At 51.1% G+C, this 25662-nt stretch overlaps 1 protein-coding gene across 2 annotated transcripts; it reads left to right on the plus strand.

Annotated features, from left to right (window-relative positions):
* Positions 1-9146: 9146 nt before the first annotated feature.
* COPZ2 (coatomer protein complex subunit zeta 2) lies at positions 9147-21034 on the plus strand. 2 transcript variants are annotated; one of them, XR_004028952.1, is made up of 10 exons: positions 9147-9271; positions 10013-10087; positions 12986-13067; positions 13626-13717; positions 14188-14243; positions 14696-14773; positions 17727-17778; positions 18391-18429; positions 19421-19534; positions 20726-21034. XR_004028952.1 is itself a non-coding variant. In XM_030807978.1 (9 exons), the coding sequence occupies exons 1-9, from the start codon at positions 9161-9163 to the stop codon at positions 20771-20773; spliced, it is 633 nt and encodes a 210-aa protein (XP_030663838.1). In that variant the 5' UTR covers positions 9147-9160; the 3' UTR covers positions 20774-21034. The 2 variants fall into 2 exon arrangements, 1 of the variants encoding a protein (XP_030663838.1); XM_030807978.1 differs by lacking the exon at positions 19421-19534.
* The last annotated feature ends 4628 nt before the right edge of the window (positions 21035-25662 follow it).

Genomic DNA, 25662 nt, shown 5'->3' on the forward strand with positions numbered 1-25662 from the left:
CTATAGTCCCAACTACTCAGGAGGCTGAGGTGGGAGGATTGCTTGAGCTGGGAGGTTGAGGCTGCAGTGAGCTATGATGGTGCCAGTCTGGGCAACAATGAGATCCTTCCTCAACAAAACAAAACATAAAATTGAAAGAGATAAAGGCTTAACTAAAGTACAGTGTTTAAATACAAGACGATTTTGAGAAGGTGAAAAGAGCATACTAAGGGTCTTTTTTTTGACAGAAAAATACAGAACAATTTTCAGTCCTAACAGTTCAGAGTAAAACTGGACAATCGTTTATCTATGTGGAGTTTCCTGCTTAGCCGTTTCACAAAGGTGGGAAGAAAAAGGGAGAGTTGCAAGGGCCGAAGAGAGTAAAGGTGTAGAGACAAACTCAATCACAACAGCAGGCCTAGGCCTGGCAGGGTGTGGGCGCCCAGGATATTTGATACTCCGTGGAAGGGAGTGGAGACAGAAAACTGTCTTCCATTCTGTCTAGAGTTCCAGATCAAGTCTGAGCAGGTGCAAGCTTTCCCAGAACCTGCTGATTAACCTTGTAAAACCCAGGGTGTGTCCTTCTTCACCCAGGAAGCCACCCCCTCCTTTCCCCCAACACTCTCCCCCTCCCTTTGCCTGGGACAGCTGTTAATAGGACAATTACCCAAGAAGCAAAAGAAGGATCCCATGCTGATGTGTCATCAGTCCCGGTATATCCATTAAATCAGACTGAGACCACTGGAAAAAGTGAGCGCATGCGTGTGGCTCCTTGAGGGAAAGGCTGTCAGCCATTGTAAAACCAGGCCTTGCCCCTGCGACTCCAGGCTGTGCAGGAGAGAGAAGAAGGCAGTGGAAGCCGAGAAGAGGGTTAGGTCTAAAGCACAGGGATTTGGGGCCAGCTAACTACAAAACATACATGGAAATCCCCACCCCAGGAATAGCAGTGTAGTGTCTACCGACCCAGCTTCCCTGGTAGGAAAAGCTGCTGCTGCCGCCAACAGCCACATCCATCCTGCAGTCATCCCCGGAGGATGACACATACCAGGAATCCTCAGAGAAGGGGCTGTGGGAGGGCAGGCTGGCTGGGGCTCTGATTTCTTCTGGAACAGTGAAATTGCTTTTTCCCTAAAAGGGAAACCCAGTCTTTCTGCCATTCTGGTTGCCCAGTATCTTTCCTCTAAAAATGTCTTTAAGGCCAGGCACAGTGGCTCACACCTGTAACTCCAGCACTTTGAGAGGCCCAGGTGGGCAGATCACTTGAGCCAGGAGTTTGAGACCAGCCTGGCCAACATAGTGAAAACCCATCTCTACAAAAAAAATACAAAAATTAGCCAGGTGTGGTGGTTCATGCCTGTAGTCCTAGCTAGTGGGGAGGCTGAGGTGGAAAGATCACCCGGTCCTGGGGAGGTTGAGGGTGCAGTAAGCTGTGATTGCGCCACTGCACTCCAGTCTGGGCCACAGAGTAAGACCCTGTCTCAAAAAAAGTAAGAAAAAGAAAAACATCGGCCGGGCGCGGTGGCTCAAGCTTGTAATCCCAGCACTTTGGGAGGCCGAGGCGGGCGGATCACGAGGTCAGGAGATCGAGACCATGGTGAAACCCCGTCTCTACTAAAAATACAAAAAAATTAGCCGGGCGTGGTGGCGGGCGCCTGTAGTCCCAGCTACTTGGAGAGGCTGAGGCAGGAGAATGGCGTGAACCCGGGAGGCGGAGCTTGCAGTGAGCCGAGATCATGCCACTGCACTCCAGCCTGGGTGACAGAGCGAGACTCCGTCTCAAAAAAAAAAAAAAAAAAAAAAAAAGAAGAAAAAGAAAAACATGTCTTTAAGTGTTGCTAATCCATATAAGTATTTCTTACTCTGTAACCTCATCTAATCCAGGGGAATAGATTAGATAGATGATTGCCTGAGATTTCCTTACAGTCCTGAGAGATGGTAGGAATACATCATGTCAATACTAAATGTTAGCATGTTTTGCAAAGAAATCGATTAGTTTTCTGGCAAATCCGGACATATGGCCCTCTCTCTTACATGGTAAACATCATCAGCAAGCTTGTTACCATTAAACCACCAAAAAGTAAAGCTCTCCTGCAAGCCAGCCTCTTTCGTATGCACCACTACCACACTCTTAGAAGATTGCTTCTCAATCCTGGCTGCATATTAGAATCACCCAGATGGGTAGCTTGTCAGAAATACCAATGCCCAGGTCCCACCCCACACCAATTAAAACAGCTGCCCAAAGCAGAATTGGACATCAGTATTTTGTAAAACCTCTTCAAGTGATTCTTACGTGAAGGCAGAGTAGAGAATCACTAGGTTGGGGCAAGAATCCACATTGGGGTAAAAAAAAGAAAAAAAAAGCAAAAGATTGTGGTAATATAGGAACACAGACTAGAATGATTATCTGACTATTTTTGAGATGGAGTCGCTCTGTGGTCCAGGCTGGAGTGCAATGACACCATCTCAGCTCACTGCAACCTCTGCCTCCCAAGTTCAAGTGATTCTCCTGCTTCAGCCTCCTGAGTGGCTGGTATTAAAGGCACACACCACCACGCTTGGCTAATTTTTGTATTTTTAGTAGAGACAGGGTTTTGCCATGTTGGCCAGGCTGGTCTCAAACTCCTGACCTCAAGTGATCTGCCCACCTCAGCCTCCCAAAGTGCTGGGATTACAGGCGTGAGCCACTGCACCCGGCCTGTTTGACTTTTAGGGCGTGCTCATTCTCAACCCTAAGATGTTCTTTCTTCACCTCTACAATGAAAATGCCTCATTGTTCATTAGTGTCTTAGTGTAACATTTTTTGAAGCTGAGTTCAACTGTCCTGTATGTCTTGCTGTGTTGTCTCAAACAGTACCAGGTAGTGTTCTTCATATAGCTCTGTGTGACATGTCACAATCAAGGAGCTGCTATTAAGAGGTGGGAGGAGTGGATGTTTTGGACTCATAGCTGGGTTCGAAAATCTGGCTCTGTTTCTTACTAGTTGGGCCATCCCGAGCTAAATGGAGATAACAATGTACATATTCATAAATCTTAAAAATCAGGTCATGTGTATAAAGCCATTCATGCCTGGAGGAAGAGCTGAGTATAAGGCCCTGCCTTGAATAATCCTCCCTCCACCCACCCTACAACTTTATCTCAGAGAAAACCAAAGGCGATGAAGAAATGAGAGCTGTCCTTAGAATGGTCTACTAGAAACCCATCCTACAGACAGAGCATGGAAGCTTTAGTTTTCTCTAGAGGATGCTACCAGTACACACTTCCACGCCTCATATTCCACACACACCTCCCCCTCTTGACATTAAGCAGGAAGGATAGAGAGAGGCTGGTACCCAAGGGAGCTGTTTCTTGTCGTCACATAAGAACAGATGCTGAAATCCTAGGACAGGCAGCACAGAAATGTGGCAGCAGGAGGGTGACTCAGAGGAAATGAAATGGTCTCCCCTTCAAGCTATACCAAGGCCCAGAGGAGAACCTCCTTTGAATCACCTGCTTCCTGGGACTCCAAAGGGCAGGGACCAATTCTGAGTGCACTACTTCACAGGTTCCAGCTGGGTAGGGATGTGCACAGCCCACCTCTCCACCTTACTGTACCTATCCAAAGGGAGCAGAGGGCAGAGAAACATGAAGGCTGCATTCTTTTTGAACCCAACTTGGCTTCCTCGAGCTGGGGAGGCTCTCCTGCCGAGTCTGCTGCTGCACGTGCATGCTTCTCATGTGCTGCCAGCCTTAAACTGGAAAGTCCTCTTAGGGCCATGCTTTGTGGAAGACACTGTCCCAATACTGGACACACATAGCTCGCATGTTTATGTGAAACCGCATTAAAGGTGCACTTCAGGATGTGTGGGGAAGCAGGTGTCATGGAGAGAAAGAAGTTCTGGGGTCTCTGTTGAAGGAGTTTGGGGAGGGGTTATCATTGGGGAGAATCTTGTCCTTGAAAAGTTGAACTTGGCTCTGAATTTACTTATTCACCACTACACTTAAGATGTAAAGAGATTTTATGGGCCAGGCACGGTGGCTTACGCCTATAATCCCAGCACTTTGGGAGGCCAAGGTGGGCAGATCACTTAAGGTCAGGAGTTGGAGACCAACCTGGCTAACATGGTGAAACCCCGTCTCTACTAAAAATACAAAAATTAGCTGGGCATGGTGGCACGTGCCTGTAATCCCTGCTACTTGGGAGGCTGAAGCAGGAGAATTGCTTGAACCTGGGAGGCAGAGGTTGCAGTGAGCCGAGATCGTGCTACTGCACTCCAGCCTGGGCGACAGAGTGAGACTCCATTTCAAAAAAAAAGAAAAGATGTAAAGAGATTTTAAGAATAGGAACAACAAGGCCAGGCGCAGTGGTTCACGCCTGTAATCCCAGCACTTTGGGAGGCCGAGGCAGGCGGATCACCTGAGGTCAGGAGTTCAAGACCAGCCCAGACAACATAGTGAAACCCTGTCTCTACTAAAAATAAAGAAATTAGCCGGGTGTGGTGGCGCATACCTGTAATCCCAGCTACTCAGGAGACTGAGACAGGAGAATCGCTTTAACCTGGGAGGCGGAGATTGCAGTGAGCCGACATCATGCCGTTGCACTCCAGCCTGGGCAACAAGAGTGAAACTCCTTCTCAAAAAAAAAAAAAAAAGAAAAAGAAAAAGCAATAACAGTGATAGATGTGGTGGTGATGAGAACTTTGTGGTTCCTAAGCTTCCTTCCCCCGCCTTCTCTCATTCCTATCCCCTTGGCCCCTCTCCAGTGCCTTCCCATCCCTAACGTGTATAACTGCCTCCTTCCCCACCTCCCCCATGGAGCCAGCCCCCTAAGTCCCCTGTCTTCCCAGGTCTTCCTCTGTCCGTTCTGGAGGCTGCTGGTCTTTCATGGTGGGTACCATATGCCAAACAGAGGCTGAGAAATACTCCTGGAGGCTTTTTGGTGCTGTCCTTGTAAATATGAGCCAAAAAAAAATGGACTAGCTCACAGAAATATTAAGACATCAAAATAACCAAATCAGTATTTTTTTTAAAATAACATACCCAGCCAGCATGACCACTGACATAACTTCTGATGATCTGGAATCCGAAGAAATAAAATGCCCAAATACTGGGTCTTTTCCCTGCCTGCTGTTATCAAATAGTGTCATTATGTTCCCTATTATAACTGATAGCCTGCAAGGAAGGTTCAGATGTGCCTTCTAAGTCATCATATAGGGAGGGTCAGTAGATGCTTCCTCAGATGTCTGCATGGCCTGCTTCCTCCTTTCCTTTAGCTATTTGTTCAAATGTCACCTTGTTAAAGGTTTTCTCAGAGGACTATGAAAATGGCTTTCTGGCTTGCCTGTCCCTGACCCCTCACATTCCACACCCCATTTCTGCTCTATTTTTCTTTGCAGCACTTATCCCCAACTCACATAATATCTACTTTTCCCATTTATTTGTGTATTATATCTTGCACAGAAACACACCCATGTACACACACAAACACTTGATTGTAAGTTCCATGAGAGCAAAATTTTTCTTTTGTCTACTATTGTGTCCCAGTGGCTAGAAAAATATCTAGTACATACCAAGCACTCAATAAATATTTGTACAGCACATAAAATATGATGTCTTTTTTTTTTTTTTTTTTTGAGATAGAGTCTTGCTCTGTTGCCGAGGCTGCAGTGGTGTGATCTTGGCTCACTACAGCCTCTGCCTCATGGGTGCAAATGATTCTCCTGCCTTCACCTCCCAAGTAGCTGGGACTACAGTCACTCACCACCATGCCCGGCTGATTTTTGTGTTTTTTTAGTAGAATCAGGGTTTCACCATGTTGGCCAGGCTGGTCTCGAACTCCTGGTCTCAAGTGATCTGCCTGCCTTGGCCTCCCAAAGTGCTGAGATTACAGGTATGAGCCACCACACCAGCCAATATGGTATCATTGATAGGTGCATTTTAATTATTATTAGTTAAAATTTGGTATTTGTGAATATTTATACATGATCTCCCTCATCCTGAATTCCTTTATTCGTTTACTTCACAAATGCTTATTAAATATCTGTCATCGGCCAGGTGCAGTGGCTCATGCCTGTAATCCCAGCACTTTGGGAGGCTGAGGCAAGCAGATCAGAAGGTCAAGAGATCGAGACCACCCTGGCCAAAATGGTGAAACCCTGTCTCTACTAAAAATACAAAAATTAGCTGGGCGTGGTGGTGTGCACCTGTAGTCCCAGCTACTGGGGAGGCTGAGGCAGGAGAATCACTTGAACCCGTGAGGCGGAGGTTGCAGTGAGCCGAGATCTCACCACTGCACTCCAGCCTGGTGACGGAGCAAGACTCCGTCTCAAAAAAAAAAAAAAAATCTGTCACCAAGCCCAGTAAGAAACACTAGGGATTCCATAGTGAACAAGACAAACATACTTGGCCAGGTGAGGTGGGTCACACCTGTAATCTCAGGGCTTTGGGAGGCCGAAGCAGGAGGAGGGCTTGATCCCAGGAGTTCAAGACCTGCCTGGACAACACAGCAAGACCTTGCCTCTAAAAAAATAAATAACCCGGCATGGTGGCACGTGTGTATCGTCCCACCTACTCAGGAGGCTGAGACAGGAGAATGGCTTGATCCTGGGAGTTGTTTTTGTGTGTGGTGGGGGGGCAGGTTCTCGCTCTCTTGGCCAGGCTGGAGTGCTATAGCGCAGTCTCGGGTCACTGCAACCTCCACCTCCTGGGTTCAAGTGATTCTCCTGCCTCATCCTCCCGAGTAGCTGGGATTACAGGCACCTGCCACCACCCCTGGCTAATTTTTTTGTATTTTTTGTAGAGATGGGGTTTCACCGTGTTGGCCAGGCTGGTCTCAAACTCCTGACCTCGTGATCCACCTGTCTCGGCCTTCCAAAGAGCTGGGATTACAGGCATGAGCCACCGTGCCCGGCCTAGACTGGGAATTTGAGTCTGCAGTGAACTATGATCACACCACTGTACTCCAGCCTGGGTGATAGAGCAAGACCCTGTCTCAAAACAAAACAAACAAACAAACAAAGTCACATTCATTCGTTCTTGCAGGGCTGAAAGTCTGGGCGGGGAGAAGGAACACTTGTAAACAAACAAACTAGTAAAGGCTGGGAATGGTGGTTCACACCTGTATCCCAACACTTTGGGAGGCTGAGGTGGGAGGATCACTTGAGCCTAGGAGTTTAAGACCAGCCTGGGCAGCATAGTGAGACCCTGATCACCCTCCTCCCCCTCCCCTTCCCCCTCCCCCGCTGCCGCCGCCGCGGCTTCTGCTGCTGCTGCTGCTGCTTCCTCCTCCTCTTCTTCTTCTTCTTCTTCTTCTTCTTCTTCTTCTTCTTCTTCTTCTTCTTCTTCTTCTTCTTCTTCTTCTTCTTCTTTTCTTCTTCTTCTTCTTCTTCTTCTTCTTCTTCTTCTTCTTCTTCTTCTTCTTCTTCTTCTTCTTCCTCCTCTTCCTCTTCCCCTTCTTTCTTCTTTCTTCTTTCTTCTTTCTTCTTTCTTCTCTTTCTTCTTTCTTCTTCTTCCTTTTTTTTTTTGAAACAGGTTCTCACTCCCATTGCCCAGGCTGGAGCACAGTGGCATGATTATGGCTCTGCAGCCTTGAACCCCCAGACTCAGCAGGTGATTCTCTCACCTCAGCCTTCTGAGTAGCTGGGACTACAGGTGCACACCATCCTACCTGGCTAATTTCTTTGTAGTTTTAGTAGAGACCAGGACTTACCATGTTTCCCAGGCTGGTCTGGAACTCCTGGGCTCAAGCCTTCTGCCCACCTCAGCCTCCCAAAGTGCTGGGATTACAGGTGTGAGCCACTGAGCGCAGCCTTGAGACCTTGTTTCTACAAAAAAAAAAAAAAAGCCTGGGAGTGGTTGCATGCACCAGTGGTCCCAGCTACTCGGGAGACTGAGATGGGAGAATTGCCTGAGCCCAGGAGGTTGAGGCTGCAGTGAGCCCAGATCGAGCCACTGCACTCCAGCCTGGACAACAGAGTGAGACCATGTCTCAAACAAGCAAAATTAGTAAAAATAATATTTAGAGATTGAAAAAAGTGCAATGAAAGAAATAGGAACTGAGAGAATGTGACAGGAGAGACCTATCAAGTCAGATATGGTGGCTGTCAGGAGGACCTTTTGGTAATGATATTTCAGCAGAGGCTTGAAGATAAGAAGACTTGATGCATTCAGTGAGGAAAACCCCATTCTGTAACCATCTAGGGTAAGTGACTGTGGTCCACAACATAAGAGGGCTTGAAGAGAAGAATAGGGAAGAAATTTTGAGTCAAAAATCTGGGTTCTATCCCCAGTCAACTAGCTGTATAGTCTTGAAAAGGTCACACAACCTCTGAGTCTCTCTTTCCTTAAAATGAGGGTCCATTATGCCTATCTCACAGGTGTGGGCTATATTAGATAATGGATGTGAAGGTGTCAAATGTAAAATACATGCACAGTGTTTTTACCGGTAAATGCATACGTAGCACTAACGTATCACTGGGGTGTGAATTTCCCACTTGCCAGTGTACCCTGAAATGAGAGCTTGTCTTAGGTACACTTAGACCAAAGAAACCAAAACATGCTGCAAAGCCCGATGACATTGGTGGAGCATTTGTGCTGCTGGGCATCTGTCTTGCTTCTGATGGTGCCATATCTGTGACTTAGGAGAGCCTGGGGAGGTGTCTCCGGGGCCATGGTACCCTTCTGCAAGTAGTGAGAGAGGAATGAGAAAGCCTCTTCACGGGGGGGGTCCCCAGAACTGTCCTCATTTGCTCTTGCTTATAGACCCTGTCCCTGAGATCTAAAGGGTGACCTGACGTATTTGTCCCCATGGTACCTACCAGAGGTCAACAGACACAAGTGGGCTTTTCTTGTGTTTGCTGCTGGCCCCAGGACAGCCTACAGACACCGGTGTACACCAAAGCCACAGGCCGGAGAGCAGGCAGGAAGCAGGACGAGGGCTGGTCTTGGGGCACCCTGAGGATGCAGAGCTCGGGGCTGTAAGGGACTCGGGAAGGAGCCAAGGAGGAGAGAGGGAGAGGAGAGGTGGGGGAAGGAGAGCTGGGTTGAGGGCGGAGGGGAGAGCGGGGAGCAAGAGGACGAGCAAGAGGACAGGGCCCCGAGGAAAGGAAGGCCACGCGCGAGAGGGGGCCGCGGGGCGGGCGCGGAGGCGGGGCGGCGGCGGCGGGCAGGCGGCGGGCGGCGCTGTCAGTGCGAGGCGGCGAGCGGAATGCAGCGGCCCGAGGCCTGGCCACGTCCGCACCCGGGGGAGGGGGCCGCGGCGGCCCAGGCCGGGGGCCCGGCGCCGCCTGCTCGAGCCGGGGAGCCCTCGGGGCTGCGGGTACGGAGCAGGCGGGCGCGGGGGTCCCGGGCGGCGGGAGCTGGGCCGGGACGGAGCAGGGTTGGGGGGAGCAGCCAACTCAGAACTCGCGCGCCCGGCGGCTGGGAACTTTGTGTCACTCCTGACCGGCCCCAGGACCCGGGAGGAAAAGTTCGTCCCGGCGCCGACCGGAGAGGAGGCCTGTCCTGAGTCCGTCGGCGCGGGGCTGAAGTTCTGGGTCCGTTTGGAGCGGGGGTGGCGGGTGAGTTGCGATTCCGCGGGGAGGGTAAGGAGTGGCCTGTCCGTCCCAGACTCGGCTCCCATCACCGGTGGGTGATAGGCATGCTTCTGGAGTCCACCCGGGCCAGGGCCTGGGGGCGCGCTGAGAGCGCAGGTCCAGCCCGGCCAGGGATCAGCTGCAAGGAGGAGGCTCGGCCCGCTGTCCCCCCCGGCCCAGGTTCTGTGATACACTCCGACTCGGGCTCTGGAGCAGTCAGTGCATGACAGAACTTGGGCCCGGAGGGACCTTCTGCACCCAACGGGCACAGCGCCCACTCGGGGCCTGCAGTGGAACATCTGCCTGGGAGTGGAGTGGGCACCTGGATTGGCCCATGTGGCATAGAGTTGGGCAGAACCAGCTGTGGACCTTGAGGGCTGGGATTGCTGGAGGCTGAGGATGTATCCTAGGGCCAGCAGATCCCATAGAGACAGGGTGTCCACCTTGAGTCAGGGGCCAAACGGAACTCTCCTCTCCGGTGTCAGTTGCAGGAACCTTCCCTCTACACCATCAAGGCTGTTTTCATCCTAGATAATGACGGGCGCCGGCTGCTGGCCAAGGTAACCTCTGACCCCACCCATGAGGGACACAGTTCCCACCCAGCTGACACTCCTGTCTCAGGAGAAACTCCACTGTGATCTCTGTGACTCAGGGCAGCTCAGCTTAGACCCCTCCAGAGGTCCTTCTCATCCTCCTGCCTTGTCAAGTTGCTGCTCCCTGAAGTGAGGAGTCTCCTCTGTTTCTACTCATGTTCCCTGAAATGTTTCCTCATCATCCTGCTACTGGCCAGTTGGACCTGGGCATGGGAAGGTTCTGCCTAATGGGTCAGTGGAGTGTTGAGCCTGGGACCCAGGAGTCTTAGTCCCCAAACCCCCACACAAGTTCTTTTGTTCTTTGGGGTTTATCTCTAAACCTCCTCAAAACCTCCACTTTTGTTCTACAGCTTGGTAAACACTAACGATTTAGTCTAAGGAGTCTAAGGATTTAGAACCAGATGGGATTTTAGAGACTGTATAATCCAACTCTTTAATTTCGTAGATGAAGAAAATGGGGGTAAAGAAGCTAAGTGAGTTGCCTGAGGTCACAAGTATTAATATCCTAACAGATCCAAACTCAAATTTTATTTATTTACTTATTTAATTTTTTCACTTCTCCCATTTCACAGGTTTCACAGGCAAACTCAGGTTTTTTGACATGAAGCTCAAGGTGGTTTTCACTGTACCCCCATTCAATTAGCTGTTATCTATCCTAGAAAACACGGCCTGAGCGAATCAAACTAAAATAATCCAAAAATAAATTTCTGCTGTGAACACAATTAATTGTAGTGGAGCTATAGCATCTGCATTAGCTATGAAATGCATTATAAGGCCAGGAGTGATGGCTCATGCCTGTAATCCTAGCACTTTGGGAGGCCGAGGCAAGCAGATCACTTCAGATCAGGAGTTCAAAACCAGCCTGGCCAACATGGTGAAACCCTGTCTCTACTAAAAATACAAAGAATTAGCCAGGCATGGTGGTGGGTGCCTGTAATCCCAGCTACTTGAGAGGCTGAGGCAGGAGAATTGCTTGAACCTGGGAGGCAGAGGTTGCAGTGAGCCGAGATGGCACCATTGCACTCCAGCCTGGGCAACAAGAGTGAAACTCTGTCTCAAAAAAAAAAAAAAAAAAAGAAAAGAAATGTGTTGTAAGGCCAGGCGCAGTGGCTGATGCCTGTAATCCCAGTACTTTGGGAGGCTGAGGCGGGTGGACTGCTTGAGCCCAGGAGTGCCAGACCAGCCTGGGAAACATGGCAAACCCCATCTCTACAAAAAAATATATATATATGAAAATTAGCCGGGCGTGGTGGTGCATGCCTGTAGTCCCAGCTACTCGGGAGGCTGAAGTGGGAGGATCGCCTGAGCCTGAGAGGTTGAGGCTGCAGTGAGCCATAATCGAGCTACTGCACTCCAATCTGGGTTATAGAGTGAGACCCCATCCCAAAAAAACAAATTTTCTGTTTGTTTATTTGGAACTGAAAGTTTTTTGTTTTTATGACATTCAAATAAGCAGCGGCCACTAGGGAGATGGCTAATCTGCCTGCGGATTGAGTACTAAGTGGCAAAATCCACATCCAGAAAATTGAAAACTGAGCTGACCTCACCTTGCCCCAGCAGATGGTCAGAGGTGGATCAGCAAGGCCAAAGGCTCTTGCTCCCTACAGATTAAGAAACTGAGTCAGAGAGAGAGGCTCACCATTCCCAAACAAAAAACATTAATTTAGTTATGGGATATGTGTGAGGAATTGTTTCTTAGATATTTAATCTTCACTATAACCCTGTCTGCAGTCAGACCGTCCTTAGTGCTCAAACCCAGCTTTGGCCTCACAACTGTGAGATGTTGGGGAAGTCACCTGACTTCTTCTTTTTTTTTTTTTTTTTTGAGACGGAGTCTCACTCTGCTGCCCAGGCTGAAGTTCAGTGGTGCGATCTCAGCTCACTGCAACCTCCGCCTCCAGGGTTCAAGCGATTCTCCTGCCCCAGCCTCCCAAGTGGCTGGGATTACAGGCACCCGCCACCATGCCCGGCTTATTTATTTTGTATATTTAGTAGAGATTGGGTTTCACCATGTTGGCAAAGCTGGTCTTGAACGCCTGACCTCAGGTGATCCACCTGCCTTGGCCTCCCAAAGTGCTGGCATTACGGCATGAGCCACCATGCCAGGCCGTTACCTGACTTCTTGACGCCTCGGTTTCCCCATCCGTGTAATGGGGATAATAAAGTTGCTGTTGTTATTATCGTTATCATTGTTTAAGAAGGACTCCTGGTTTTGCCATCTTTCCAGTAGACTCAGGGTGCTGTAGAATTAGTGTGCCCTAGTGACCATGCCAATCCTTAGCACCCTGCACATCTGCTGAATGTACAAGATCCTCCAAGATACCAGGAGGGGACTCCAAAAGCAGGCCTCAATATCCCTCTACTTTTTGGGACTTTCTTTGCTCAGAATTTGTTTTGGAGGGGGCTGAGCACAGTGGCTCATGCCTGTAATCCCAGCACTTTGGGAGGCCAAGGTGGGTGGATCACCTGAGGTCGAGGGTTCGAGACCAGCCTGACCAACATGGAGAAACCCCGTCTCTACTAAAAATACAAAATTAGCTGGGCGTGGTGGCTCATGCCTGTAATCCCAGATACTCAGGAGGCTGAGGCAGGAGAATTGCTTGAACCCGGGAGGTGGAGGTTGTGGTGAGCCGAGATCGTGCCATTGCACTCCAGCCTGTGCAATAAGAGCAAAACTCCATCTAAAAAAGAATAATTTGTTTTGGAGGAAGTAGTGAGCCTGCAGGCCTAGGGTGCAGTAATGGAGAGATGGGGCAGGGAAGCAGGATCCCGCTTGCCCAGCACCTACTCTTTCCTGCCCCCCAGTCTAGGGAGGATCCAGGCTGTGTGGAAAGCTATGGTCCCTTCTCCTTCCCTTTCTCATAGTATTATGATGACACATTCCCCTCCATGAAGGAGCAGATGGTTTTCGAGAAAAATGTCTTCAACAAGACCAGCCGGACTGAGAGTAAGTGTCCCCCTCTTCCTCCAGCAGACTATCAGATGCACAGTCATCTTCTCCATCTGGACACATCTGTCCCCATCAGCCTTGCACACCCACAGGCCACTTCCCTTTCTTCAGAGGCTTTTTGTCCTCTCCTTCCCAGCTGTTCTCCACTCCCTTCCTCCAGGGAACCTCCACTCCCTGTCACTCTCCAATTCCCCCAACTACCCAACCCCCCAGCATCCCCAGGCCTCTCTCTAGCGGAGGAGGCCAACTGTGTTGTGGTCCCAACCTGGATCTGGTCCCAAGGTGCTGCACAGGGTGGGAGCATGGGCAGGAGGTAAACTGGTCAACAACTGGGCTTGTTGACTCCTTGGCCTGAGGCAGTCCCTAGAAATAGAGTAGCAGATAAGGGGAAGGACACGGGGCTGCCTGATGGTAGTGTCCCTAGTGCTGGTCTTTCCAAGGGTTCTCTAGAAAGGGGAGAAGGAAATAGGAGAGTCACAGAGTCATACATGAGGAGGAGGGGCTAGGCTGGGACCAGGCAAGGTGGCCAGGACTGAAAGCTCCCTCCACTTCTAGGTGAGATTGCATTTTTTGGGGGTATGACCATCGTCTACAAGAACAGCATTGACCTCTTCCTATACGTGGTGGGCTCATCCTACGAGAATGAGGTGAATTCAGGAGGTTGGGGCAGTAAGAAGGGTCTGTCTATGGGGAAATGTTGTTATTTGGAATCTGGGCTTGAGGCTGGGACCTTGAGGCTCACCATTGGACCCTTCCTTCTAGGCTCCATGGGGTAGAGGAGGGCAGCCAGAAGGGTTCTTTTCTGGGACAATGTGTATCTTCGATGCCCCTTAGTTTCCTTGGGAACCAGGAATGAAGTAATCACTTCATCTTCAAGGGAGACTTTGTCCTTCTTAAACATAACTAGAGAAGGATACACTCAATGTCTCTCAGTGGAGAACTCCAGTTTCCCAGCCCAGACACATGGAAGTTCCCTCTAATGTCCCACTGCAGTCAGTCTCCAGCCCAGGCCTCTGAAACTCTCCATTGCTGCCCATACAGGTGGGCTCCAAGTGCTTCTTTTGACCTTCTCAATCTCAAACTCTCGTTTTCCTCCTCCTGTATCTGCCCATCCCAGCTGATGCTCATGTCTGTTCTCACCTGCCTGTTTGAGTCTCTGAACCACATGTTAAGGTGAGTGAGGTTCTCTGCCCTGCGAGGCCCCATCCCCCCGGGCCCTGATATGTCACAGGGCCCTTCCTCCCTGTTTTTCTCCTGAAGTCCCCACAAGACTAAGATAATCCAAAAAGAAAAGTTCACAGTCGACAAAATGAACCAAAGTAGGGCTGTGCTATAGCTCTAACTTAGTTGTGAAACGCATTTGGGGTCCTGTGGTGGGTGCCAGGGTGTCAAGGCCCAAAGTATGGGAGGTTGGACAAGGTAGGGTGTAAGGAAGCAGAACGGCCCTTTGCTCAGAAATGCCTTGCATGGGCTCTGTGCTCACTGCCCTTCACATTCTCCTTCCCTGTCCTTGTTTGGTGAGGGGTGAATGAGGCAGTCTTTGGAGAGTGGGGTCAGCCTCACCTAGGCAGGGACTCAGTTCCTCCCAGCCACAGGGAGGCTCAGGAGCTTGTGTCCACCTTCAGGAAGAACGTGGAGAAGTGCTGGTTGCTGGAGAACATGGACGGAGCCTTCTTGGTGCTGGACGAGATTGTGGATGGCGGGTGAGGAGGAGACAGTCAGGGACACTCACAGTAGGAGTGCCTTTGAGAATCATCAGCCCCAGATGGCACCCAGCATGGCTAGAACTCTGACCAACTTCTCACTCCCTTCCCCCAGCATATTCCCAGGGATCCCATTCCCCTACCCCTTCCCCTTACTAACACCCCACTCATGAAGATAGAAGTTGATTTCAATGTTAGCCAAAGTCAAGCCAAACAAGAGAGTAACCTGATGTCAAACTATGGGAGACTGTTGAATAGGCAGAGTTGGGGGAAAATCCAGTTTGGTCTCCAATGCCCAGGGGAAGCACTGGCACAGATGCTGGCCCTCTTTGGAAGGACTTCAGACAGTCCCACCAGCCCCACATGTCCTGCTCTTAGGGCTCAATTCCAACACAAGCTAGATGTGTGACCTGGGTCAATTACTGACTCTCCCCAAGCCTTACTTTCTCCATCTTTAGGATGGAGGTAATAAGGCATTGTGGGGATTAAATGAGAAGATACATGTGAAACTTGTGGTTCTCATTCAATAGATGTTGCCTCCTATTGGTATGCTAGTATATTCTTAGGAAGCTAGGAGCTCTTTTGAGAAAAGTTGACTTGTGAATTTCCATCAGGGGATCAATATTCAGAGAGAAAAAGAAGTTCTGGCTCTGAGGCAAAGGATAATAAAAATTTCTTTTTTTTTTTTTTTTTTGAGACAAGAGTCTCTGTCGCCCAGGCTGGTGTGCAGTAGCATGATCTCGGCTCACTGCAAGCTCCACCTCCCGGGTTCACACCATTCTCCTGCTTCAGCCTCCTGAGTAGCTGGGACTACAGGCACCCACCACCACACCCGGCTAATTTTTTTGTATTTTTACTAGAGACGGGGTTTCACCATATTAGCCAGGATGGTCTCGATTTCCTGACCTTGTGATCCACCCACCTCGGCCTCCCAAAGTGCTGGGATTACAGGCATGAGCCACCGCGCCCGGCCAATAGAAATTTCTTTAGCTCCTTAAAAACATACGTGCCTCTATCATTACATCATGTTATACATTAGGAAACAGGCTCAAAGGTTCAAGTGACACGCTGGAGGTCACTCACACACCTAAGGAGTGGCAGGGCCAAGATCTAAAACCATGTGCATAGTTGCAGGGGCCATGCTGTTTCCATGGCACTGTACTGGACTGCCTGGGGCACTAAGGAATGCCTCCTGCAGATTTCTGGGACCCAAAAGGGAGTGGGGTAACGCCGGGTTTTGGGGAGCCAGAAGCATATACAATTTGGTGAACCCTCTTGAAGGAAAACTTTACACAAACACACACAAAACTATAAATGCAAAACAAGATGCAGGGCTCTGGATGGCTTGTGCAAAGGAGGATGCCTGAGGTGTACGCTTCACAAGCTTCCCGTCTCTGCCTCTGAGGAACTCAGTTTCCTGCCAAGAAAAACTGGGGAAGCGCCAGTCGGGAGGCAACGCCTAAACTGGAGCCTTGGCCTGGGTTGCTCTTTCTTTATGGACTGCAGGACCCCTGGTTAGGGGGTAGGGGGTGCTCAGCCCAAGGATGGGGCCTGGAAGAGGCTCCCAAGAAATGTTTGTCATTTCCAGTGATTTAGTAAAAAAGAAAAACAAAGCTTCTGCCCTGGAGGAGTCTCACTGGGTAAGGAGGTACACTCAGATCCTGTCATCTTTGTCCTGCCGCAGTGACAGGCCCTCATGCCCATGTATCCTGTACATAACCCCAAGGCGTCATGAAGGAGCGCCTGCTGTCTGAGAAAAGCTACAATATTTGGGTCTCTCAAAAGGGAATTTTTTTGTTTGTTTGTTTTTGTGTGTGTGTGTGTGTGGTTTTTTTTTTGAGACAGAGTCTCGCTCTGTCGCCCAGGCTGGAGTGCAGTGGCGTGATCTCGGCTCACTGCAACCTCTGCTTCCTGGGTTCAAGCAATTCTCCTGCCTCAGCCTCCTGAGTAGCTGGGATTACAGGTGTGCGCCACCACTATTGGCTAATTTTTTTTGTATTTTCTGTAAAGACGGGGTTTCACTATATTGGCCAGGCTGGTCTCGAACTCTTGACCTTGTGATCCGCCCACCTCAGCCTCGCAAAGTGCTAGGATTGCAGGCGTGAGCCACTGTGCCTGGACTAAAAGGGAAGATTTAAAAAAAATAATAATTTTTTTTTTTAGACGGAGTCTCACTGTGATGCCCAGGCTGGAGTGCAGTGGCGTGATCCTGGCTCACTGCAACCTCTGCCTCCCAAGTTGAAGCGATTCTCCTGCCTCACCCTCCCGACTGGCTGGAATTACAATGTGTGCCACTATGCCTGGCCGATTTTTGGACTTTTAGTAGAGACAGGGTTTCGCCATATTGGCCAGGCTGGTCTGGAACTCCTGACCTCAGGTGATCCACCCACCTCGGCCTCCCAAAGTGCTGGGATTACAGGCATGAGCCACTGTGCCCAGCCTTAAAAAAAAAGGGGGGGGAGGAAGTTGGGGAGAAGGTAGATGCTGATTTTTGGAGTTTCATTTCTTTTATGCAGGGCATGACCCCATGCCATAAAATAACAGTGCAACAAGATAAGAACCCCCAGGGCCTCCCTTCCTAACTCTTTTCACAGAGAATCCAACCCTATACCCAGAAGGTGAAGTGAACTTTCAAGAGCTCTGAGTTTTGAGAGTCCCTGCTTTTGACAACCTGATCATTCTAGACCAGACTGTTCTCATCCAGTTTCAAAGATTTTGCCCAGGGATGACAAAGCATGTGGCCACTGGGTTGAAGCATCAAAGAATCAGAGCTGAGGGCCGGCCCTCCATGCTGAGGGAGAGTTCTGACTTGAGGGCTATCAGTGGGAAGGGACCTGGAAGGTGGAGATGTTGCAGGATGCATTGGGAGAGGGAAGAGGCTTGGCAAGGAGAAGGGGCAGAGGGGAGGATTGTGCCACTGATTTGCCTCCTGGTTTTTCCTCTCATCTTGTAGTGTGATTCTGGAGAGTGACCCCCAGCAAGTGATCCGGAAGGTGAATTTTAGGGTAAGAGTCTTTCTGCACACCTCCTCTTTTAGGCTGCCCTTCCTGTCCTCCCTGGGAAGAGGGCTGCTAGGGCCTAGATGGTAGAAGCCCAAGCTCCTCTAGCAGAAGCCAACCACTGGGCTGATACACTTGTTAGGGGTGGGATGAGCAGCAGTTTGTGGGTGGGATGCCAGTTAATGGAAGAAATCTTCCTGCCCTCTCCCCGGCTAGGAGCACAAGTACCTCACCTCTTTCCTGGTAGGAAGTATAGACTGGGGAAATAAATACATCCTCAAAGAGGCACCAGGTGGCTGCTGCCTTGAGGTTGGGGGTCAGGGGTATGGATAGAACCTCCCTGCCTTGTTTGGCTTTTTCATGTCTGGATGAAACCTTTCTTCCCATCTTTCTTCCCATCTTCCCTCACCCTCCATGCACCATAGCACAGTCCCAGAGGTCCTGGCTTCCAAATGACAGGCTGCAGGACTTCTACTAACCAGTGACACAGGTGCAGCTCTGAATCACCCTAACCACTGCACCACCTCATCCATACCCCCAAGCGCCCTTTCCTTCACCTTCCTGACCCAGGACCCTCATGCTGGCCCTACCCCACCCTTTGACTCTGCTTCCTTACAGGCAGATGATGGCGGCTTGACTGAACAGAGTGTGGCCCAGGTAGGCCCCCCTGCATCTGCCTTGGCTAGAAATGGTCTAGAGAGATACGGGGAGCAGAGCATCCTAGGGGGACCCAGTGAAGTTATCAAGTCTGAAAAATCCGGGGTGAGGAGGGAAGGGATGAGGCAGTGACAGGTCGTATCTGGAGAGACTCACTGGAGGCCTCCGGGCTCTCCAACTCGGGGGAGCTGGGTACTAATGGATGGATGGGTGTGTTACCATCAGCCCACCTCATCTCCTGGCTTGGTTTAGTTGGATTGAAACTAGGATGAGCTGCCTACCTTGGAGATGACTGGGTCACTTGTGCCCCCCAAAAATCTGGGAACTCAGGCCTCTGATGCGTCCTCTACCGAAATCTGGAAAGGGTACCAAATAGGAGTTTGGCTCTTAACCCCTGTCCTTGCCACTTAGGGTGCACACTGGGATTGTTAAGGGACTCTCAGACCCATGATAGGATCTGAGTTTCCCCACTCATCACTTGTCACCTTGCCCCTGAGTGATCTGGCTATGGAAGAACCTGCCACAACCCTGCATGGTCCTATCTGGAGGTGCATGCAGAGCGTGAGGCCAGGGGGAGGTTCCTGGCTCTGAAGCCTGATCAGTTCCCCAGCTGCACAAACTTCCTGCTAGTTCAGGACGACTGTCTTTTTTTTTTTTTTTTTTTTTTTTTTTGAGACGGAGTCTTGTCCTGTCGCCCAGTCTGGAGTGCAGTGGCGCGATCTCAGCTCACTGCAAGCTCTGCCTCCCGGGTTCACGCCATTCTCCTGCCTCAGCCTCCCGAGTAGCTAGGACTACAGGCGCCTGCCACCACGCCCGGCTAATTTTTTGTATTTTTAGTAGAGATGGGGTTTCACTGTGTTAGCCAGGATGGTCTCGATCTCCTGACCTCGTGATCCACCCGCCTCGGCCTCCCAAAGTGCTGGGATTACAGGCGTGAGCCACCGCGCCCGGCCAGGACGACTGTCTTGACCTCTCTTCTGTCCGCCTGCAGGTCTCTCTGCTCAGACTAATCCTGCTTGTATGGAACTTCCTGCCCTGGCGCTAACTCCTTGTGCTGTGGTGGCCCTACCGAGATGAGCCTGTGCTGTCTCGTGTGGAGTCCCAGGTGTGGTGCCCATTTTCCTGCACTGCCCTTAGCGCTCACTCTGCTTCGCCCTCCCCTCTGATTACCCATGTTTCCTCATACCATGCTGGAATGAATGCAGCTGCAAGGCAATTTTCGGGGTGGAAAGAGGGTAGGGAGTAATGAGCAGAGCAGATAAGAACACAGGTGCTCATGGGAGTCATCCCAGGGTACATGTTCTACCTTACCACCTAAAGTTGTGTGACCTAGGGCAAGTTACTCAACCTCTCTGGGCCTCACATAGTAACAGGACCCTCTTCATGGAGTTGTGAGAATTCAATGAGCCAATGCATAGCAAGCTCTTAGCAGGGCTCCAAGCAAGTTAACACATGCTGAATAACCATCAGTATTTCTCCAAACGGAGAAAGAATGAAAACAGCATTTTTGATGGAATTCTTGAGTAAAAACAAAGGAAGCTACAGGTAGCCAATGGGGGATAAAATGAGGACAAAGTTAGATTCTGGCTAGGAGAACCCTAAGCCACTGTCCCCAAGAGAGGAGGGAGACTGTGCAGGAGGAGGAGACACAGCGTTCCCTCCTTCTCTAGAAGGGAATAAGGCTGAGTGGCTGGAGGGACAATCTGAGGGACACACCTGGAGGCCTGTCCCCCTCTCCTGTTTTGGTATTGTGCATGCGTGTGTGCACTTGTATGGATTTGTGTAAGCACTGGGCTGAGACTTTCTACCAGGCATCCCACCGCAGGGTCTGGCTGGCCACCCTTTGCCAGCTGTGCCACATCAGCAGTGGGTTGGGGTGGGGTGTTGAGGACACATTGCCAGCCATGGCCAGAGCTAGGGGTTTGCTGAGGCGTCTGAGCACAGGGAGTGTCAGGCCTGGGCCCTGTCTCCGCCTGGACGTGGCACTGTGGGCGGGAACTCTCATGGTATGACAGCGGGGAGACAGGCTGCTGCCACACCCACGCTGCAGATGCAGGAGCCAGAGGTCTGGGCAGGCTTGGGCCTGAGGTGGGAGCTGGCTGCAGCCGGTTTGGTCTGCGCTTTCTGACTTGGAGGGTTGGCCGCGTTTAAGCCAAGCGGAGACAAGCTGCTGCCACCTAGTGACCGGGGGGTTGCAGGGGCGCTTGGGGAAGGTGGGCTGTGGACCTCCCCATGACTGTGTGTGGAGGCATTTGACATTCTCAATTCTCTCTCAACCTCCCCCACCCCACCCCAGGTTCTTCAGTCTGCCAAGGAACAAATTAAATGGTCGTTATTGAAATGAAGGCTGTGGATTCAAGGCTCCCTGCCCCCTAGACCATTTCCCCAATCCTGGCAAAAGCTCAAAGATCCCAGGGTCAGGAGAGACCCCTCTGCATCCCCAGGTCCCTCCCGGAACTGACTCCTAAGGTCTCCAGCCAGGGATTCTGAGATGCAAAGGTTTGGCCTCAGGAGAGTCACCTCTTCTCACGGCCCTGGCCTTAACTCATATCTTAGGCATTCCTGGCCCCAGGGCCCTAATAAACCTGCTTTTGTCTTCTGCCAAGGGTCTCCTTCTCTCTTGGCTTAGGAAGTGTGTGTGTGTGTTCAGATAAGGGCTCCTGCACTTTCTGTGGCTCATGGTGGGGATACCCAGTACCACGGTGGGGCGTGTCCCTGTGGTTGTGTGATTGGGCAGAGATGTGGGACAAGGGAAAGGGAACTATTTAACACCATGAGGGGGTGCGATACCACGGAGCCCCACGTGTGGCGCATACTGCCAGGTAGGGGAGAGCAAAATATGGTACCTCTATTTTGCAATGCAGTACATACATGGTAGCTCCGCTGGGGATTCCTTGAGTCATTTTTTCCATTCCCAAACTCCAGAAGGGAAGAGAGTTAAGTCTTCCTCTGAACAAACCGAGAAACAGCATGGCTATTTTTCTTGGCATGCCTGGAACCGTGGAATTCCTATCTTGGCATACACCCTGGACACTACAGCTCTCTGCAAGCTTGTGGGTGGTGGGGGCGAGGAAGCATCGCCAGCCCCCACCGTGCACGTGTCCTGAGCACCCTGTGCGCTGCAGAGGGTGTGAAGAATTGCAGGTCCAGAGGGACAGGAAGGTGGAAGGGTGTCGCAGGGACAAACGGGAAGGATGGAGATTGTATAGCCTTTCCGGGCGACACGACTTCCCTTCTCTGTCGCCGTCCCATAACCTCTGTTTTCGCCTTTCCACTCTCTGACGCGTACACTTTCTGCGTCCCTGTAAATGCGTTCCTGAGCTTGTCTAGGGTTGCGTCCCGGGACAGCTCGTTTCCCTCGATCCTTTGCGGACTGCAGCTGGTGGCCCACGCTCCACCCCGGCCCCGCCCCTGGCGTGCGCTGAGCACTGCGGGAAGCCCCGCCCCAGGAAAGCATCCGCGATCCTATGGTGCCACCTGCAGGGACCAGCAGGAAACGCGCTCCCGCCGGGGCCGACCCGCTGACTAACTCCGCCCCCAGGGCGGGCCCGACTCCGGCTCCTGAGAGTTACTCGTTGGTTTCCAACACCGGCGACAGGACGTTGCCCTAGCAACCTGCACGCGTGACCCACCCTGCTAGTTCCGCGCCAGCGTGGGCACAGGAATTTCGGCGAGGAAGGAAAAGTGGCGAGCCGTGGACGTTAACAGAAGTTGTACCTGCGTCTTTCAAGTCCTACATTACAAAACTGTTTAAGATTGGACATTTATAACGGGCTTGACTACTTCTGCAATTAGAGAAAATGATATAGTTATGTAAACATTTACATTGTAAGCGCTGAGTGCATAACCCGTCCCAGTAAATAATGCAAAATGGCAACTCTTGGAAGGGGAGAAAAAAAAAGAGTATTCGGTTAAATTCCGTGGAGTTCAGGGGCTACTATGGCGACAAGAAAGGAGACATTTTCCAGAAATATTTTGGCAAATATGCGGCCACACCCAGGGCTTGGCTTCCTCCACCACCCTTAAGCGACCGCAAGGAGGGACGGGCAAATGCGCTTAGCAACGCGGTCGCGCCCGCCTCGGCCCTGCTATTCCAATGTAGCAGGGACAGGCAGGAGCCGGGCGCTTCACACAAACTGGCTCACTGAATCCTGTGAATTACGCGATGCTCTCCGCATTTTACGGAAGGGAACACTGAGGCTCAGGTTGAAGTGTTTGGTGCAGTTTCCGCAGGCCGGGGCTCCGGATGGGGAACTGCTGGTGACAAGTGGCTTTCTCGCGCATCCCTGCCCTAGGCCCATCCGAACCCCTGGTCCACACAGTAACCGTACTAGGTCAAAAGGAAGGAGCTGAGGGGGCATGGCAATGCCGAGAGGCGACCAGAAAGGTGTCCTCGCCCGCGATGGCTGAGGGATTGCGGGGAGCGGCTCGGCTCCGAAGCAGCCGACGGACCCACGCCGCGGCGGAGAGGACAGCGCAGAGCGGGATGCGCAGCACTGCCAGAGGAGCCGGGAGGGCCGGCAAGGAAGGGCGCTGCTCCTTCCCGAGGACCCTGAGTTTGCAGGCCTAGCTTTCTGGGGGCTGAGGCGGAGACCCCGCTGGGGGTAGAGGGCCGCCGGCTGCTGTGCCCCCAGCTCCCACGTGGCGCCCGCAGCCCAGCAGAGCCGCCAGGATGACAAGCCTGGCCTGCCGCCCAGAGTCCTGCCCGCTGGCACCGGCTTCCTCCAGACTGCCTCATTAGCGCTGCCACAGGCCGGAGCCGGCGGGCGCGGAGGGGAGCGCGGAGGACTGCTTTTCGGGAAGGGCGGCCGGCGGTTCCGGGCGGGAGGGCAGCCAGGGCCTGCCTTCCAGTCTCCTGCCATCCCCAGGGCCCCTCTGCATCTTTCTGCATTTCTCCACCCCCTTGCCCTCGTGGGCGACCCTGCGGGCCCCAAGTGTATAAGGGAAGGGGGCCTCAGGGCTTCTTCTTTCCTCCAGCAGAATGGGCACCAGGGCACGTCTGAAACCCAGACTCCGGGAGCCAGGGCCCAGTCAGACGGCATGCACAGAAACACCGGCCCAGGGGCTCTGGCGCGGAACAGGACGCCAGCAACAAGCAGACCCAACCGGGGGCGCAGAGGTGGCGCGGCCTGGCCCTCGGATCCCTTTTATACCACTTAGAGCCCCGCACGCCTCCTGCCTTCCGGCTATTGGCTGGCAGGAAGGCGGGGGCTGGTCGAGTTGGCTGGCATCCAGGCGGTGATGAATGGCTTCCCGCTGGCGGGACCGCAGCCGGGCGGGGCGCTTTGCAGGGCTGCAAAGATTGGCGGGGGTGGGGCCAGCCAGCCCTGGGTGTGGGGTGCAGGGGGATGAGCAGGACACCGCCTGAGGCTCAAATTTTCTGTGCCCTTAACCACCCTTTGAAACTTTGCTATACAGCAGAAAAAAAAAATCTTACCTCTAAATTCCTACTAGATACCATTTAACTTTGGAGGCCGATGCAGGTAATGTTGAATAATTTACCCAAAAACAGTCTGGGCACAACCTTACAGACCTCCATTTCCTTCCAATTTGGGTCTCATTCATTCAACAATATTTGTTTGTTGATTCATTATTTCAAATATTTGAGTGTTTGCCATGAGCCAGGCACTGGGGAAAGAAAGTGAGAGAGAGACTGATTAGACTCCGTAGTGGGGTGAGGGTGGAGGTTAAAAGGCAGGAGGTGATTTAAGAGATATTTGAAAATAGAAATGCCTTTAAAAATCAAATGTTGTTCTTTATCTTGATCTGAGTAGTAGTAAAAAGTCACAGGCGGGGCGCAGTGGCTCACACCTGTAATCCTAGCACTTTGGGAAGCTGAGGCGGGCCGATCACAAGGTCAGGAGTTCGAGACCAGCCTGACCAATATGGTGAAACCCCGTCTCTACTAAAAATACAAAAATTAGCCAGGCATGATGGCAGGTGCCTGTAATCCCAGCTACTGGGGGAGGCTGAGGCAGGAGAATCGCTTGAACCCGAAAGGCGGAGGTTGCAGTGAGCTGAGATCTTGCCATTGCAATCCAGCCTGGGCAACAAGAGTGAAACTCTGTTTCAAAAAAAAAAAAAAAGTCACAGAGTTTACACTTAAGATATGTGCTGTTTCCTGTAAGTAAGTCATACTTCAATAAAAAAGAAAAAGACATTAATCGAATGGCTGCCAAATTACATTCTAGCATCAATGTGTGTATGGTCCTCATCTGTTTCCTAATCTCTTCCTCATCTCTATCAACAGAAACTGGTAAACATGTTAGATGAGGTTCTAAATAAATGAGAATGTGAGACACATGTAAATTTTATACTGTACATATAGATTAACCCCATTCCTCAAAATGGACCCTTTGGTAAGAAAAGTAATGTTAATAATAATAATAAAATAAACTCTTCTGGAATGAACTCGTTCAACAGACATTTACGAACGGGCTGTTCCAGGCCAGGCACCTTGCTGGGAATTGTTGGGAGCTTCTAAAATGAATTGGGAAACACAGTTCCTGATTCAAGGAGATTACAATTTGGCTGGGGACAAAGTCATGTATGCAGATAAGGAAAGGATAAATATTCACAGAGGAAACGGTGTATTACATAACATGTAAAGAACGAAGATGGGGAAACAGACACCCCAAAGGGAGCAACAACATAAGCAAGGCCAGAGGTAAGGAATCTCCATTTAGGCTGGGCGCGGTGGCTCATGCCTGTAATCTCAGCACTTAGGAAGGGTGAGACAGGCAGGTTGCTTGAGTCTGGGAGTTTGAGACCAGCCTGGGCAACATGGAAAACCCTGCCTCTACAAACAAACAAACAAACAAAAAATCAAAAAAATTAGCTGGGTGTAGTGGTGTGTGCCTGTAGTCCCAGCTACTGGGGGGAGAGGGGGCACCGTGGGCTGAGGTGGAAGGATCACTTGAGCCCAGGAGGCTGAGGCTGCTGTGAGCTGAGATCATGCCACTGCACTCCAGCCTGGAGGACAGAGCAAGACTCTGTCTGAAAAAAAAAAAAAAAAATCTCAGTACTGTTTAAGAAATTTCAGGTAGGCAAATGTAGCTGGAATGGTGTGTGTCTGCATGGAGTGTGTTGAGATCTGAGGTTTCTTCTAGATAGGTTGCAACTGGGTCACAGTGAGCAATGAATGCCACGCTGAAGAATGACTGCTATTTATTGAGTTTGCTACTATATACACCTTAAAATTACCATTGTCCTCAAAACAACCTAACAAAGTAG

This window comes from Nomascus leucogenys, unplaced genomic scaffold (assembly GCF_006542625.1).
Source record: "Nomascus leucogenys isolate Asia unplaced genomic scaffold, Asia_NLE_v1 Super-Scaffold_258, whole genome shotgun sequence".
In the NCBI taxonomy this organism is placed as follows: Eukaryota; Metazoa; Chordata; class Mammalia; order Primates; family Hylobatidae; genus Nomascus; species Nomascus leucogenys.